Here is a 17,833-nt window from a genome sequence, read left to right as displayed (position 1 = left end):
CTACAACGGAAAGCTCATTAGATTGTCATCAGATTTTTCAGCAGAAACTTTACAAGCCAGGATGGAGTAGAATCAAATATTCAAACTCTTGAAAGAGAGAAATTATGAGCCAAGAATAATATACCCAGCAAAGATATCCTTTAGATATGAAGGAGGAATAAAGACCTTTCCAGACATACAGAAGCTGAGGGAATTTTCTAACACACAATCTACATTACAAGAAATACTGAAGGAGGCTATTCGACCTGAAACAAAAAAGCAAAAGAATACAAAATCATGACTAGTATTACGAACAGACTGACAGGAGCGCGACATGGCAACTCCTCCACCAAATAAGACATTATACACTTACACATAACATACAGGGTAAAGAAGAAAAACAAAAACAAAAAGAGGAAAAAGACAACTTGCTACTGCAGCACAGAATTCAAATTCTACTCACGGCATAAATAGGGATAATTTGTAACAACAGAAACATAAAAGGGGAGAGAGTAAAGATCTGAACCGGCACAAGGGAATGGAGAAAGTAAGCGTGCTGAAGAAAATGGAATACTCTAAACATCAAATTTTCTTTTACATAAACTTAATAGCAGCCACTCAAAAAAAGAAAATCCATAACTGAAATATATAACATAGAAAAAGAAGAAACGGGAAAAATCATAGAATACCACCACACTGAAATAACAGACAGCAACAGAAAGGCAAAGGAACAATGGAGACACAGTCCTACCAGAAAACCAAAGATAGAATGATAGTAAATCATCATATATCAATAATCACCCTAAATGTAAATGGACTGAACTCACCAATAGAAAGGCACAGAGTAGCAGATTGGATCAAAAAACTAAACCCAACCATATGCTGCTTCAAAAAGAAACATCTCAGCTACAAGGACAAACATAGACTCAAAGCAAAAGGATGAAAATTGACACTCCAAGCAAATGGTATCCAGAGAAAATCAGGTGTAGCCATACTGATAGCAGATGAAACAGACTTCAGGATAAAAAAGGTAACAAGAGACAAAGATGGACATTTCATAATGATAAAGGGGACAATACAACAAGAAGACATAACAGTCATCAATATTTATGCCCCCAATCAGGGAGCACCGAAATATACCAAGCAACTACTAACAGAACTAAAGGGAGAAATTGACCAAAACACAATTATAGTAGGGGACCTAAATACATCATTGACAGCTATGGATAGATCATCCAAACAGAAAATAAGTAATGAAGTAGCAGCCCTTAATGACACATTAGATGAAATGGACATAATTGACATTTATAGAGCACTTCATCCTAGAACATCAGACTATACATTTTTTTTCTAGTGTACATGGAACATTCTCAAGGATAGACCATATATTGGGACATAAAACTAGCCTCAGCAAATTTAAGAAGATTGAAATCATACCAAGCATATTCTCTGATCACAAGGCTTTGAAATTGGATATCAATTGCAAAAAGAAAGCAGGAAAACCCACAAATATGTGGAGATTAAACAACATACTTTTAAAGAACGACTGGGTCAAAGAAGAAATAAGAGGAGAGATCAAAAGATACATAGAAACAAATGAGAATGAAAATACATCCTACCAAAATTTTGGGGATGCAGCGAAAGCAGTTTTAAGAGGGAAATTTATATCAATACAGGCCTATCTCAAGAAACAAGAAGAATATGAAAAATAACCTCACATTACACTTTAAAAACTAGAAAGAAGAACAAATGAAACCCAAGATCAGCAGACAAAAGGAAACAACAAAAATCAGAACAGAACCAAATGAAATAGAGAACAGAAAGACAATAGAAAAAATTAATGTGACAAAGAACTGGTTCTTTGAAAAGATTAATAAAATTGACAAACACTTGGCTAGACTCACTAAGATAAAGAGAAAAGATACTTATACACAAAATCAGAAATGAAAGAGGGGAAATTATCATGGATGCCACAGAAATACAAAGGATCATCCAAGAATATTATGAAGGACTATATGCCACCAAATTCAATAACCTAGAAGAAATGGACACATTCTTAGAAACATATAGCCTTCCTAGGCTGAATCATGAAGAATTGGAAAATCTATATAGACTGATCACTAGTAAGGAAATTGAATCAGTCATCAAAACATTCCCAAAAGCAAAAGTCCGGGACCAGATGGCTTCACTAGTGAATTCTACCAAACCTTCAAAGAGGATCTAATATCAATCCTGCTCAAACTCTTACAAAAAATTGAATAAGAGACAGTACTTACTTAACTCATTTTATTAGGCTAACATTACCCTGATGCCAAAACCTGGGAAGTGCAACACAAAAAAGAAAACTACAGACCAATATCTCTGATGAATACAGATGGAAAAATCCTAAACAAAATTCTAGCAAATCGAATGCAACAATGCATTAAAAAGATTATACGTCACAACCAAGTGGGGTTCTTCCCAGGGGCACAAGGATGGTTCAACATATGCAAATCGATCAGTGTGATACACCACATTAGCAAAATAAAGGACAAAAATCATATGATTATATCAATAGATGCAGAAAAAGCATTTGACAAGATACAACATCCATTTATGATTAAAACACTTAATAAAATGGGTATAGAAGGAAAATACCTTAACATAATAAAGGCCATATATGACAAACCCTCAGCTAATATCATAATTAATGGTGAAAAACTGAAGCCCTTTGCTCTATGTTCAGGAACACGACAGGGCTGTCCCCTATCACCTCTGCTTTTCAACATAGTATTGGAAGTCCTAGCCAGAGCAGTCAGGCAAGAGAAATAAATAAAAGGTATCCAAATTGGAAAAGAAGAAGTTAAATTGTCATTTTTTGCAGATAACATGATGCTATATATAGAAAACCCTAAAGACTCCACCAAAAAAGTTATTAGAAACAATAAATGAATACAGCAAAGTTGCTGGCTAAAAAAATCAACGTACAAAAGTCCATTGCATTCCTATATACTAACAATGAAATCTCAGAAAAAGAAATAAAAAAAAAATTCCTTTTGCAATTGCAACAAAAAGAATAAAATACCTAGGAATAAACTTAACCAAGGATGTGAAAGACCTATATACTGAAAACTATAAGACATTTTTAAAGAAATTGAAGGAGACACAAATAAATGGAAAGACATTCCATGTTCATGGATTGGAAGAATCTACATAGTTAAAATGGCCATATTACCCAAAGCAATATACAGATTTAATGCAATCCCCATCAAAATCCCAGTGGTATTTTTTAAAGAAATAGAATAAAAAATCATCACATTTGTATGGAACCACAAAAGACCCCGAATAGCCAAAGCAATCTTAAGAAAAAGAACAATGCTGCAGTTATCACACTACCTGACTTTAGCTTGTACTACAGGGCAACAATAATCAAAACAGCATGGTATTGGCAGAAAAACAGATACACATCCAAAGGAATAGAATTGAGAACCCAGAAATAAAACCACATAAATATGGACAGATAATTTTTGACAAAGAAGCCAAAAACATACAATGGAGAAAAGACAGCCTCTTCAATAAATGGTGCTGGGAGAATTGGAAAGCCACATGCAAAAGAATGAAACTGGACTGCTATCTGTCACCATGTACCAAAATTAATTCAAAATGGATCAAAGACCTAAACATAAGACCTGAAACAATAAACTGCATAGAAGAAAACATAGGTACTAAACTTATGGACCTTGGGTTCAAAGAGCATTTTATGAATTTGACTCCAAAGGCAAGGGAAGTAAAAGCTAAAATAAATGAATGGGACTATATCAAACTTAAAAGCTTCTGCACAGCAAAAGAAACCATCGACAAAATAAAGAGGCAACCAACTGAATGGGAGAAGATTTTTGCAAACAGTGCCTCCGATAAGGGGCTAATATCCAAAATATACAAGGAACTCATACAACTCAACAACAACAAAAAACAAACAACCCAATTGAAAAATGGGCAGAGGACCTGAAGAGACATTTCTCCAAAGAGGACATACAAATGGCAAATAGACATATGAAAAAATGCTCAACATCACTAATCATCAGAGAAATGCAAATAAAAACCACAATGAGATATCACCTCACCCCAGTCAGAATGGCTATCATCAACAAGACAAATAGTAACAAGTGTTGGAGAGGCTGTGGAGAAAAAGGAACCCTCATACACTGTTGGTGGGAATGCAGATTGGTGCAGCTGCTATGGAAGGCAGTGTGGAGGTTCCTCAAAAAATTAAGAATAGAATTACCATATGACCCAGCAATCCCTCTCCTGGGTATCTACCCAAAAAATCTGAAAACATTTATCTGTAAAGATATATGTGCTCCAATGTTCATTGCAGCTTTATTTACAGTGGCCAAGACATGGAAACAACCAAAGTGTCCTTTGATAGATGATTGGATAAAGAAGATGTGGTATATATTGCACAATGGAATCCTATTCTGTCATAAGAAAAGATGAAATAGTGCCATTTGCGACAACATGGATGAATCTTGAGATTTAATGCTAAGTGAAATAAGTCAGACAGAAAAAGTAGAGAACCATATGATTTCACTGATATGTGGTATATAAAACTGAAAACAACAAAGGAACAAGAAAACTGATGAAACAAAAACTCACAGACACAGACAATAGTTTAGTGGTTACCAGAGGGTAAGGGGGGTGGGGGGGTGGTAGATGAGGGTAAAGGGGATGAAATATATGGTGATGGAAAGAGAACTGACTCTGGGTTGTGAAAACACACAGTGTGATATATAGATGATGTAATACAGAATTGTATACCTGAAGCCTATGTAACTTAACTAACAATTGTTACCCCAATAAACTTTAATTAAAAAAATGAATATAACACTCCTCGATACAATCAGAGAAGTGAAGCTTTATAAGAATGTTATGTTGGAGTAACATAATGTAGGAAGCCAGGATTCTCTATGGTATAGACTCACCAGTTAAAGTATCCTAAGAAAGGTTGGATGGATTTTTCTTAATGACAAGACTTTAGAGATGTATATATTCATTCATTTAATCAACAAACATTTATTGAGCAGATACTATAGGTTGGGTGCTGTTATAGGGAACAAGTTAGATAAAGGTGTTTGCCTCCATGGAGCTCTCAGTCAAGCTAAGGGAAACAGGTAGTATGTAGTAAACATAATCCATAATAGAGCTCAGTATAAATCGTAGTGTTGCTATAAGGTGATAAGTTCTGGTGGGGAAACAAAAGTTAAAAGGATGAGTTGGGTCAACTTTTTGATGAGGGCATGGGTGAAATGATAATGCCGTGTTTCCCTGAAAATAAGACCTTGCCGGACCATCAGCTTTAATGTGACTTTTGTGGCAAAAATTAATATAAGACTTGGTATTGCATTATATTGTATTGTATTATATGATATTATATTAGACCCAGTTTTATATTAAAATAAGACTGGGTATTATATTATGCTATGCTATATTATATTATACTTGGTCTTATATTAAAATAAAACTGGATCTTATGTTAATTTTTGCTCCAAAAGACGCATTAGAGCTGATGGTCTGGATAGGTCTTATTTTCGGGGAAACACGGTGGCCAGAACAGGCTTTATTGAGAAGGTAAGATTTGAATAATGACTTTGGAAAGTGGAAAATTTAATTTTGTGAATATCAAGAGGCAGAGCATTCCCGGCACAGAGAACAATTATTGCAAAGGCCCAGGGATGACAGCACGTCCCTGGCATATTTGGAAAACACAACGGAAGCCAGTGTGCCTGGAGCAGTGAGCAAGGAGGTGATAGTTAGCTGGTTGTCATCTTGGTAATTGAAATAATTGGTCCATGTGTCTTCCATCATTTAATAGGCTATCCTGACCTAACACACATGGTGGTGTTCATATGAGTCCCAAGCAAACAAAAGAAAGCTAGCTATAAGCATTTTTCAAGTCTCTGCTTATGTCATATTTGCCACTGTCCCATTGGCCAAGGCAAGTCATATGTTCAAATTGACAGTCAAATGGGAGAGGGCTATTACCCAAAGGGTATTGATACAGAGAGAATTAGTACAGCCATTTTTGTAAAAAATCTACCCCATTGCCTTTATTGAATCCAATCTCCTATTTTATGTATATGTCAGTCCTCTTAAGGACAGAATTTCTGTTTCTTTATGTCTATATCTTGAGTATGTAGGACATGCTCCATAATCGTTCAGCTTTTTCCTTACCGTGTGGCATTTATAAGAACTGAAGACACTTGCCTCTATGAGCCAGGTAGAGTTATCCATTTTAGTGAAATGGAAAGAGTTCAAAATTATCCTGAACCTCAAAATGCTATTCCCCCCAAATTTATAAGCCTCACCAGAACTTGAGCAGAAGCACAACCTGGGTAGCTTTTCCGACTGTCAGCATCCCTGTAAAGGCTGCCAACGATATTCTTGAACTCAAGTGCCAGTGGCGCTCCAGCTCTGTCCCAAGAGAATTCATGCACATCATCGCTTTGCATATTTTTATCACACACTCACTACATCAATGACTCTTCAATTTGCTGTGGCTCGGGAAATGTCAGAGGAAAGGTTTATGAAGTCTCTCACATATGCAGACATCTGGCTAAAGCAAGCAGGCCTGCAGATCAATTTGCCAAAGCTTGGGATTTCTGAGTTTTCAATCTTTTATCCAAGAACTTAGTGAAGTCCTGATTTTACAAGACAATATGGTTCCCAACCTCTTTCAGAAATACTGATCTGACCTAGGAAATTCATTCCAATTAGCTGGGGATGTACCTGATTCACGGAGCAGTCATCTTTATTTTTTAGTTAAAACAAACATCCAAACAAGTGCTTATTTCACAACTTCTATAGGTATTCGTCTCACTGCTTTCATAGTTTCTCTTGCTGCAGTCTCTATATAGAAACATTCCCATGGGGGAAGAAAACAAGACCAAATGTGACAGAATTATGGCCTCTTTTGTTTTAAATTCCAAGCTGTCCTGGGTTTGGCAGCTGCTTGAAATGGTCCAGCTGGTCTTAGTTGACCAGATGGCTGAAAAGTAAGGGGAAATTTCCTTATACAGGAAATAGGGCATCTCAGTTAATAATGGCTAAAGACAATGCCTCTGGATCCTCGTTCCAAGAAGATGGTTATGGACTTGTCAGAGTCACCTGTGCCCTTGTGTGATCCCAACTGTTCCCTACCAATGCGCACTCTCACCTAACAGCCTCCGGGCTGCTGCCACAGATGAGGACTGAAGACACATTTAGGAGGGACCACAACTCATTCAGCTATAATAGCAGAGTGAGGAAAATGATTGCTTAACCCTATTTGGCCACACCCAAACCCTGCCTGATGTCCCGTAGCCTTCTATTCCATTCATCCTGGTGTTTTCGTGCAGGTGGGAAAGACAGCAATACACCCAGCCTTTATTTTGCCACTGGGCATTTTATGCTCCAAACATTTAGAACTTGATCAGCAGAACAGCTTCTTGGAGGTTGGCAGAGATATATTTTAAAAACCAATTTTACAGCTTTAAATGGAAGGTACCTATGGAACAGATATTATGCTGGTATTTCATTTTTCCTGTATTTAGGGAAAAGATTGAACTTCTGAAAACCAGACCAAACAAAGCAAACACCACAAAAAGCTTTGGTTGGCAGGAAGGCAGGAAATTAACTTGGAATCAATAGACACAAGTTTCTTTCTTGAAATGTGTTTAAAATTTGTGAAGCATGTTGGAAACCTGCCCAGATTGTCTTCTAGAAAAGCTTATTTGAGTAGGAAGTCCTCATTGCCTGGAATGACCTTTATCTCCTCCTGCTTCACCTATTTAATCGGCTTCATAGATTCAGCTCAGGTTCCCTCCTTCAGGCCATTTTCCTAACTCTGCTCCTTTTCTCCCTCCTCCTCTGGCTTCCTCTTTCTTCTCTCCCCCTCTCCCTGTCCTTTCTCCCTCCTCCATTTAATAGGTTAGGCATCTTCTTTGATGTTCTTATACATTCATGTGCTGCTTAATGTTCTGAGAAATGCGTCGTTAGGCGGTTCCGTCACTGTGCGGACATCATAGAGGCGCTTACACACGCCTAGACGGTCTAGCCTACTGCACAGCTGGGCCGTGTGGGGTAGCCCATTGCTCCTGGGCTATAGGCCTGCACAGCATGTGCTGTACTGAATACTGTAGGCAACTGTGACACCGTGGTAAGTGTTTGTGTGTCTAAACATATGTAAACATAGAAAAGGTACAGCAAAAATATGGTATAAAAGATAAAAAATGGTCCACCTGTATAGGGCACTTACTATAAATGGAGCTTGCAGGACTGGAAGCTGCTCTGGGTGAGTGAGTGAGTGAGTGAGTGAGTGAGTGTGAGTGAGTGTGAAGGTCTAGGACATGACTGTCCCCTGCTGTACACTTTGTAGACACTGTCCCACAAGCCCTCCCCGTGCTTCCTTCCTACCGGGTCGGAAATAGAACATCAGAGATGTCAGTGCTGCTCCATGAACAGGGATATGGGCTCGGTTGATGAAATATTTAGGAGAAACTGGCTGGGTAAGGTGTGTTGCTCTTATGTGCAACACACCTGAATTGGTTCCAACTCCTGGCAACCCTGTGAATGGGTGACGTCCACAGTGTCCTGTCCTCACAGCCCTGCTCAGCTCCTGGAGACTCAGCCTATGGCTTCTTTTATGGAGTCAGTCCATCTCATATTCAGTCTCCCTCTTTTCCTGCTGCCTTCTATTTCCCCAGCATTATTGTCTTTTCCAAAGAGCCTTGTCTTCTCATGATGTGCCCGAAGGAGGACAGCTTCAGTTTTGTCATTTTTCCCTCCAGTGATGTCTCAGGCTTAATTTGCCCTAGGACCCACTTGTTCATCTTTCTGGTGGATCAGGGTTTCCGTAGAGCTCTCCCCCAACACTATATTCAGATGAATCATTTTTTTCCCTATAAGCCTTTCAACTGTCCAACTTTCGCATCCATACTTCATAACTGGGAATGCGAGGGAGTGGATGGTCTTAGCCTAGTCTCTAATGACACTTCTTTGCTCTTGGTCATCATCCCTAAATCTTCCTTTGCCGCCCTTCCGAGTCTTCTCTTGATTTCTTGGCTGCGGTCTCTGTTTGAATTGATGACTGAGCCAAGGTAGGCAAAATGAACAATTTAGAGGTCTTCATTGTCTGTTAAAGTTGTACATTTTTTTTGTAGTCATGATTTATGTCTTCTTGGTGTTCAAATGCAGTCCTGCTCTGGCACTTCCTTCTTTCACTTTAATCAGACCTCGTTTCAAATCACTGCTCCTTTCTGCCAGTAAGAGGGTGTCATCTGCATATCTTAAGTTATCAATAAGGCATAGATCATCATAATAGTGACTGTCAGGAGGGAGTGAAAGGTGACCTGAGGATCAGTAGGAATAAGAAATTAAAATGGAGAGACAAAGGAACACAGAGGGTAGTCATGGCCATGCAGTTTTGGCTACTGCATGTTGGAGTGGTGGTCAGATTCAGGAACTTTGTAGTATTCATTAAAAAAAAGAGTGTTTAACATGGAGAGGATGTACAACTGAGAATGCAGTATTTTGACTTTGGAAAAAATTTTTGGTTCTGTTGACCCTGTCTGGCACAAAGGGCTCTCTCTGGCATCGAACTAATGGAAGAAATAAAACTTATCTATGCTTTACAGCATTACGACCTGAAAATATTTCCAAAATATCGGGGCAGGCTGGCTCCACCCTACCACAGAAAGCTTTTTCTAGCAGTGGCACTTAATTCTTGTTAAAGTCTCTTCTATGGACCTGTGTCCTTGTACAGGTTCTTAGGTCCTCAACGAAGATTTTACAGCAATGTACCCTGAAGACCATCAGGCTAGATCCGGGAGGGCTGTGAGTATGTAAATCTGGGAGGAGTGGGGGGACAGGCTTCTCTGTGCTGAACAGGTCAGTGGCTGACTGATTGGGATGTCGTCTGTGTGCTCATAATTGAGGTGCTGTGAGTGAGAATCTATTACCAAACCTCACACATATTGCTCCCATTAGAGAAAAAAAGTTCCTTCTGAACTACATATCCTCCCCTTTCTTACAGAAAAATTGAGCTCCATTATAATCTTAGGGGACCACGTCATATATGCAGTCCATCATTGACCAAAACGTTGTTATATGACGTGTGACTCTCTTCCACATTGTTTAATAATCACCATTCCAAGTACCTGAGGGCAGGGACTATGTTTTATTTATCTTTGATTTCCCCGCCTCTAGCACAGATATATAAATGTTAGTTAAATGAATGGATGAATGACTTGCCAATTAGATTGCACATGGAATACCACTTGACTACAAGTCTTTTCAACACTGTTTATTCATTCGCTATATGACTCTTTACTGGGCACCTACAATGAGCCAGGTGTGCTAATGGTGGGTATGTAAGCATGGGCAAAATCAATGGAGTCCTTGCCCTCATAGGGATAAAACTCTAAAATTAAGTATGTTTTTTTATAAGTATAACAGCATGGGAATGGGATATTCTTACTGTCTCGGAATTTTGCCTAAAGCCTCATTCTGAAGAGAGATTCTAAACATGTGCATGCAGGATGCAGGGCTTTCTAGAAGAAAGAAAAAGCTGTCTAGAGACCATTACACCCAACACCCTGCGTTAGTACACCCAACACCCTGCATTATAGAGGACTAGACATTTGAAAAGAATTAATTGAAGTAATACAAATTGTGGATGTTGACAGTGTTGTGGCATTTTCCCTTCTCTCCTACAGATGGGGAGAAGGCGATTTGCCCCCACCCCTGTAAGAGAAGAGACTAGCATCTCCCCCACATGTCATATATCTGCTGAGCTGCTGAAATTCCAACAAGTTGCCCTGGATCAGAGAATAAAGGTGTTCTTAGGAGAACCTGCCATGTGTTCTTAGTAGTTTGAGTTTTGTATGAAAACACGAACACCAATACTTTTTTCTTACCTGGATTAACTCTGAAGGCAGTAGGATAGCTGGGCTACACAAGATGATAAGGTGAAGGCAGGAGGGTTAACAATTAAGTTGCATTTCCACTATTTAGCAAGGCAAGAATGCATGTTCTTGGTGGGCCAAATGAATGGTGTGGAAGATAGCCAGATGTGAATAATCTTGCAAACAGGTCAACCAGGAGGACTGTCTACCTGAGTAAGGAGACCCCAGGAGTTGTATGGGATATGATGCTAGGAAGTGACACCTAAGAGGAGATTGTAAGACATCAGCCAAAGAGTGCATTATTTCATCCAGGAATGGTGTCATGTGTGGGATCCTCAGCGATCTGCAAAGAACTCAAGTTCAACTCACAAGAAGGCTGGCATTTGGAGGCTTGCCATTACAGAAGGCAAGAGTTAGAATATAACAGTGTCACTCACCAAGAACTTTTTTCCATCCACCCTTTCACCGTCAGCCCTCAACAGTAGTCAGCATCAGGAGTGGGGAAGAGAATTGGAAAAGCAAGGGGAGGAACTGAAGGAACAGAAAATGTGCCCACCTCACTGTACATCTTCAAGCCTAAGGTGAGGCCTGAGCTGGGGGCAAGGGGGGAAAGGGCACTGGATTGACTGAGACTGAAGCTTTGTTTCAGGGCAGATGACTTTTGAAAAATCTTACAATGGACTACTCTAAAGTATTTATCGCCAATACTTTACCTAGCTATTAAATTGTAAAATATACATTTGTTCATTCTGGGTCTAATGGCATGACATGTCTCTGGAATCTTCCTGCAGTGTCCTCCAGGGGCAGGGAAAACAGAACCAACCGAGGATGTTTAATGGCAGTGACTGGGAAAAAAATCAGAGCCGTTGTTTATTCAGACCCTCTAGAGTTTAACCCATTCAATGAACTGCCTACCTATGAAAAACATTGCCACACGTGTACACACACGCATATGAGAAACTTTGGCTCCTCTCATTGACAGAATGACTACAACCAAATAATGGACCACTCAAAGAACATGGTGTCTTCTATTCATAAGGCCCTTTATATGAGTCTTGTAATATAACCTCCCATCACATGGAAGTCTCTTCTGTTACATTATGGACAGGGAACAATGAAAACAATTAGAATGAATTGAGTGCCTACCATGTACAAAAACTGGGCTAAACTATATAGGGAATGCCTCATATCATCCTCATTTAATTTTTGAAAGGGGTAGATAATATTCTTATTTTAGAAATGAGGAAATAGGCTTAGAGAGGTTGAGTGAAGTTTCTAAGATTTAGATTCAGGCCTACCTGTGTTTCAAAATAGATGTTTGTGGCCATATTCTTAACTTCCCAAAGTCTACTTGAGACCTTCTAGAAAGAACAATATACTCCTTTAGAGAAATTCTGTTCCTCTATAGTACATGTCATATTATTATGAGATTCTTCCATATATTAAAACTCTAATATTTTTCTGTAAAACTTTTATCCATAGATCTGCTTCTAGTCTGTCTTCTACATGGGCGTACGTGGCTGTTCAGTAATATGTCCATTTAATGAGGATTTATTGATCTCGTGTAACTCACACACTGTTCAGGGTGCTGAAGTTAACATGATAAACACGACGAAGTTTTTGCTTGAATGGAACATGCATTCCATTGGGCATCTTACCATAGATTAGCCCTCCTTCACTCTAATCATTCTCAGTTCTTTCTTTTGTACATTGCAAAATAAGATTTAAAACTATATATGCGTATGTCTCCTAGAACACAGTGAGACACCAATGCATATACGAATATGTTACGATGATCATACTTAACAAAGCAAAAAAGATCCCCAATGGTAAAATAAATGCCAGTTAATACATCAGACTATTAAGTCATTGCAAATTATGTTCATGATAGATTTTTAATGCCATGGGAAATGGCACATAGTATAGAACTGTGTAAAAGTTTGATCTCAATTTTCTGTGTGTGCACACGTGTGGGTTTGCTTACAAATGTGCATATTAAGAAAAAGGCTGGAAGGAAATATACCCAAATCTTAAGAGTCACTTACTGGATGGTTAACATTCATAATATCTTCTTGTTTTCTATCTTTTCTATAGCAAGCATGTCTTACTTTTGAAGTGTCATGTGTGTGCCTACTCTGTAAAAGGTTGTTGCCAAAAAACCCTAGAACACCTGTACAATCAGCATAGTGGAGTATCTGCTCAGGGACTGCAGTGTTTATAAATTAAAATTAGTTTTTATATGTGTGCGTGCATGTGTGTGTGTGTAAGTAAGTGTATGGTCCATTATTTTCCTTGACTCACTTTTTATCCCATTTTCCTTTCTCACTGTCATCCATGTGAGTCACATCTACCCACAGTCAGCTGACAGCCAACCGTGTTTAATAATAGCCTAAGAAAAATACAGGTAGGAAGATAAACCTACTGGTGGCAAAAAAAATAACCACCATGAGTTCGGTGCCCAGTATAAAATGATTTTTGATTATACCCTCATTTGGCTCCTGATTGTCTCTACGTACAAAGATCACTGATCAGTGAACATTTAGTTAGCAACAGTTTTGACCATTGATGTAGAATCATAATCGCTAATGCTAATGAATAACAAATTGATGAAAATGCAAACTCCCATTTTGAAAATAAATTGCCACTATTTTCATAGCAATAAGTGGTCGGAGGCTAAATGTCTTATGTTTCAACACTATCTGCTTACAATTTGTCACCAGTACTTTAACTATTAAATTGTAAAATACATATTTGTGCATCCTGGGGGTTGGCATGCAGTAATGACAATAATTAATAACTAATGAGAAATAAGCAAATGAATTTGTTTGGGAGGGGGCACAGAGTGGATTAGAATTCCTATTAGGTAAAATTGATTTGTGATTACGTAGCAGGAAAAAAACCTTAGTATTTCTGGCATCTGTATTCCAACAGAAATATCACACAGGTATTTTGTACTATTTGTTATTCTAGAAAATAAAACAGTGTCAGAGACAGATCTATTCCTTTCGCTATTAGCATACAAAATCTAATATTTATCTTTGGAGGCATGGAACTCGAAGAGTTTGCATAAGTATTTTCCCAGTATCCCGCCCATCTCTATTATGGCCATCGACCTCCTCCATATGTCATCTTTTCTTCCAACACAGGAGATAATGTAGAACACAACCTAACATTTCACATCATGTCAAATGTAGCACAACTGAACAGAAGGCCAAGCCAGCAAAGATATGGGATTACTTCACGATTTTTTCTGGAACTGGGTTTTAGAGAGACTGCTCAACCCGTGTGAGGCAGTGTACACTGAATACTAAATTGAACTCACACTCCTGTAAAATTGAAGCCAACTGCTCAATGTACTCAGTGAAACGGGGAAACCCACACAGGCACACTTCTGGGGACCTGGGGAATTTCACAAGCAGGACATTTATCATTACTTGCTTAAGCAATATTTACAAATGCAAAGGGCCTGCTTTACATAAAAATAGATTATGCAGCCATTATGGATTATTATTTGATGTGCTAAAAAGTGTCTATGTGTCCCTGCCATCCATCCCACACTTCTCTGTCAACCTGCCACAGTTGCTGGAATTTTCACCAGCTTGGATGACTCCACTGTTCCTTCTCTAGGCAACTGTGTCACTCAAAAATAGTAGTGTATCTGCCATTAAAGTAAATTAAGGCATAGCAAAGATTCATGTATCTGATTTGCTGCACCCTAATATTATACATTCATTATAGATATAGATATAGACGTAGATATATAGATAGATATATGTATAGCTTTTCTGTGTAAACTTCTAGGAGCTTAATTCAAACTTATTACTGTAAGTGACTTTACTAAGCATACAAATCACAATAACTTCACCAATAAATACTTGAGAGTACAACATAAGTTTTGCATTACTCTTATTCCAACTCCTGCAAGCTTCATGGTTCATAAACCGCGTGAGGTCAAAAGCACCGAATGGCTTCTCAGACAGAATTCCCGAGCATTCCTCTGCCTCTGATCATTCCTTGCTCTCTCCACCCTGATTCCTCTTTCCACTAATTGATCTGATTATGAAGTTGCCCCACATCCTCAGAGCTCTGATTCTCTCCAACTCAGCTCTTGGTTCTCTTACTGCATTTGTATCTACAACAGAGCCACAGAATGGCAAATATTTCTGTCTTCCCAGAATCCTCCAGCCCACAAGACCTTTCACAAACTCTCAGGTCACTTGTTGTCAAGTGAGGAGATTTCTTACCTTTGGCAGAGATGCCCTGGAGCCTGAACTCTGGGTAGTCATCGTTAAGACTGTGGTGATGCCCAGTGCCACCCTGGCAGGGGCTGCATCCATGTTTATCCAAAAGGAGACCCAGGACAGAATGACTATCAGCAGACTGGGGATGTACATCTGGATCAAATAATATCCCATCTGGCGTTCGAGGTGAAACTTAACCTCGATGCAGGTAAACTTTCCTGGAAGCAGGAAATGATGATGTAAAATCCAATTTGAATTTATCTTTCCTATTCCAGCCTCTGACTTTATTAAAACAAACAAACAAACAAAAAACTAAGAGTATTACAGATGGATTTGGAAGATTGCGCAAAACGTTCACCCTACGTAACCATTTCCAACTTAACCAGTAATGGAATGACTGTGAGAATGAGTGATCCAAAGAGTCACTGCATGAAAATCGTGTGGCATATTAATTTGCAATACGGTCATAAACTGACCAGTGGAAACAAAATATTCACATTTTGTGGGGTTATAACATATAATACGTAGCATATATATAACCTACAGCACATATGTATAGCATATAATATACAGCATGTAATATATAACATGTAATATATGTAATAGTTGAAACCATTCCTTCCTAAGTAGTAAAGTTCACATGGAGCTTCCAGAGTATTTGGGTAATTGTGTATCTATTTTTGTGTTACCAATAGCAAGAGAAAAATACTAATTTTTATAAGCCATGTATACAGTCCAGTCATTATAAAAATTTCCTAGCCTTCTGGGTAATTGCTTGAGGACATTTAGAATATTCCTAGAATCTGTTTACAGTGTTGCATTGCCTATAAAAAAGAGTGCATATAAAGCCATTAAAAGTTGTAATATACTACGTCCAAGGGGAAGTATATTAGTATACTTCACCTTGCCACGGTTTTCCCTCTTTAATTGGCTTGGAGTTAGAACCTCAGAAGGCCATTTGGCTTAGCCCACACAATTTATAAGAGATGGGGTTGGGTTCTTCGTGCTCAGGAGGGACACCTTGGAATCAGGTTTTAGTTACTTTATAGGAAGCACTGTTGACTGCTGAAACAAGTGTTCCTGGAGTATTCTGCTCAGCGAGGGACCTGGAGCCATCACTGAACATATCTTGATGGTCTCTCTGTGATCTGCTGTGTGGTATCAAAACTGGGACATTCATAGGAAAAGCCATCAGCTTTACTGGGCAGACATCATCTTCCAGGTAACAACAGATGCCCACTTGTTGCTTCTACCTCCAGTGCCTCCGCTGCCTCATGTGTCTGTCAGCACTACTGACAATGCACGACTTTAGAGCCAGCTGAATTCCCGCCAGCTGATTTTCATCCAAGCTCCTTTTGCTGTCCAGAACCAGAGAGCCCAACAGCTGTGTTTCTGGGTTTACAAAGACCTGTGTTATTCCTCCCTTTCACTAAGGCAGAGAGTGCAAATTGACATGAGAATCCAATGTCAAAAGTGGATGCCAGGAACCGGCCAGGATTTATATGTTTCCTGTACCACTTACAAGGAAGGTCTCAGACAACTTTCCTCAGACTCATTTGACAGCAGATGGTCACCAAAAGAACAGCAAAAGATTCCCACATCTCTTTCCTTTTCTCTCTATTTTGGAGAAATTCTCTGTTGTGCTCACTGACCTACTCCACAGGGTATAGGTATCTTATCTGTTGAGGGGGTTTGGAGCCAAGCCCAGGTCCTTGCCTTGTAGCTCCATTTTCTTGGTAAATATGGTACGAGACTGTAACAATTAAGGTGATGGGATATATACCCCAAGCTGCAGATGGAGCTCACTTAGGTTTAGCAGCTGAAAGAAAACTTACCAGTGTTGTAGTGTTTTGTGCAGTAGCCGAGTTCCTTCTCTTCCTTCAAAATAAACTGGGGCAGGGTCAATCCTTCAGCAACTTGAACTGGACCATCGCTTAGCCACTCAAATATCAGGTCATTCATCGTGTACCCAACTGGAGTAAGCAAATCATAGTGGAAAATTGAATACATCTTTCCAAGAGACCCTTGAAAGTCTAGCTATCCATGTAAAGAAATCAGAAGATGGTCTAAAGCACACACATGCTCAATCAACTCAAAAGCATTCTTAATAAAAGAGCTGCAATCATCATGACAACCACTTGTTACTGGAGCCAAAGAAATGGAAGACAGCAAGCTATTTCTGAATGACTTTTTCTGTGTAATGAGAGAGTGGAATCTGTAAAGTCCATTTTCTTCTGCCTTCTTTATTCACTAAATCTTTCTGAAGAACAAACAAGTAAACAAATATGAAAATCCTTTGAAGACTGTCTTTACTTGACAGAGCTATGTCTGTGACAATCAAATGAGACAATACAATTCATGGACCAGTCTTAGTATTTCAAATGAAAAACATTCTTATTTTTTTTAAATTTATTAATGAGAATGCATTCATCACAGACCTGCCTAAAGCATTCCCATTGCAACTTGGCCCCTGTCCTTGGCTGTATTAGCTTTGTTTTCAGAAAGCTTCTGTTGAAGTCCTTATGGTCAATCCTCAGTTACATTAGCAATAGGGAAAGCTATAGGCAGGTAACTTCAGAGGGAGTTGCTTTACAAAATCTTTATAACATTATTGATTACATACCCAAATTGATTTTCGTATCCCTGTTGCAATATTGTGGTTACTGATTGTGCTTTCTAAAGATTTTGTAGGGT

The 17,833-nt window shown here is 38.8% G+C and overlaps 1 protein-coding gene across 3 annotated transcripts in view; it reads right to left on the bottom strand.

Annotated features, from left to right (window-relative positions):
• GLRA2 (glycine receptor alpha 2) overlaps window positions 1-17,833 on the bottom strand; it is a 191,444-nt gene that overhangs the window by 92,420 nt on the left and 81,191 nt on the right. For all 3 annotated transcript variants that reach the window (XM_019746238.2, XM_019746239.2, XM_074323744.1), the window contains 2 exons: window positions 16,975-17,112; window positions 15,143-15,357 (listed from right to left, as the gene is read on the bottom strand). In XM_019746238.2, coding sequence (XP_019601797.1) covers window positions 15,143-15,357; window positions 16,975-17,112 — 353 coding nt within the window. The remainder of the gene's footprint in view (window positions 1-15,142; window positions 15,358-16,974; window positions 17,113-17,833) is intronic.

Source organism: Rhinolophus sinicus, chromosome X, assembly GCF_036562045.2.
Source record: "Rhinolophus sinicus isolate RSC01 chromosome X, ASM3656204v1, whole genome shotgun sequence".
Lineage (NCBI taxonomy): Eukaryota > Metazoa > Chordata > Mammalia > Chiroptera > Rhinolophidae > Rhinolophus > Rhinolophus sinicus.
Note: the sequence above shows the minus strand (reverse complement) of the source record. Positions and strands in the feature narration are given on the sequence as shown.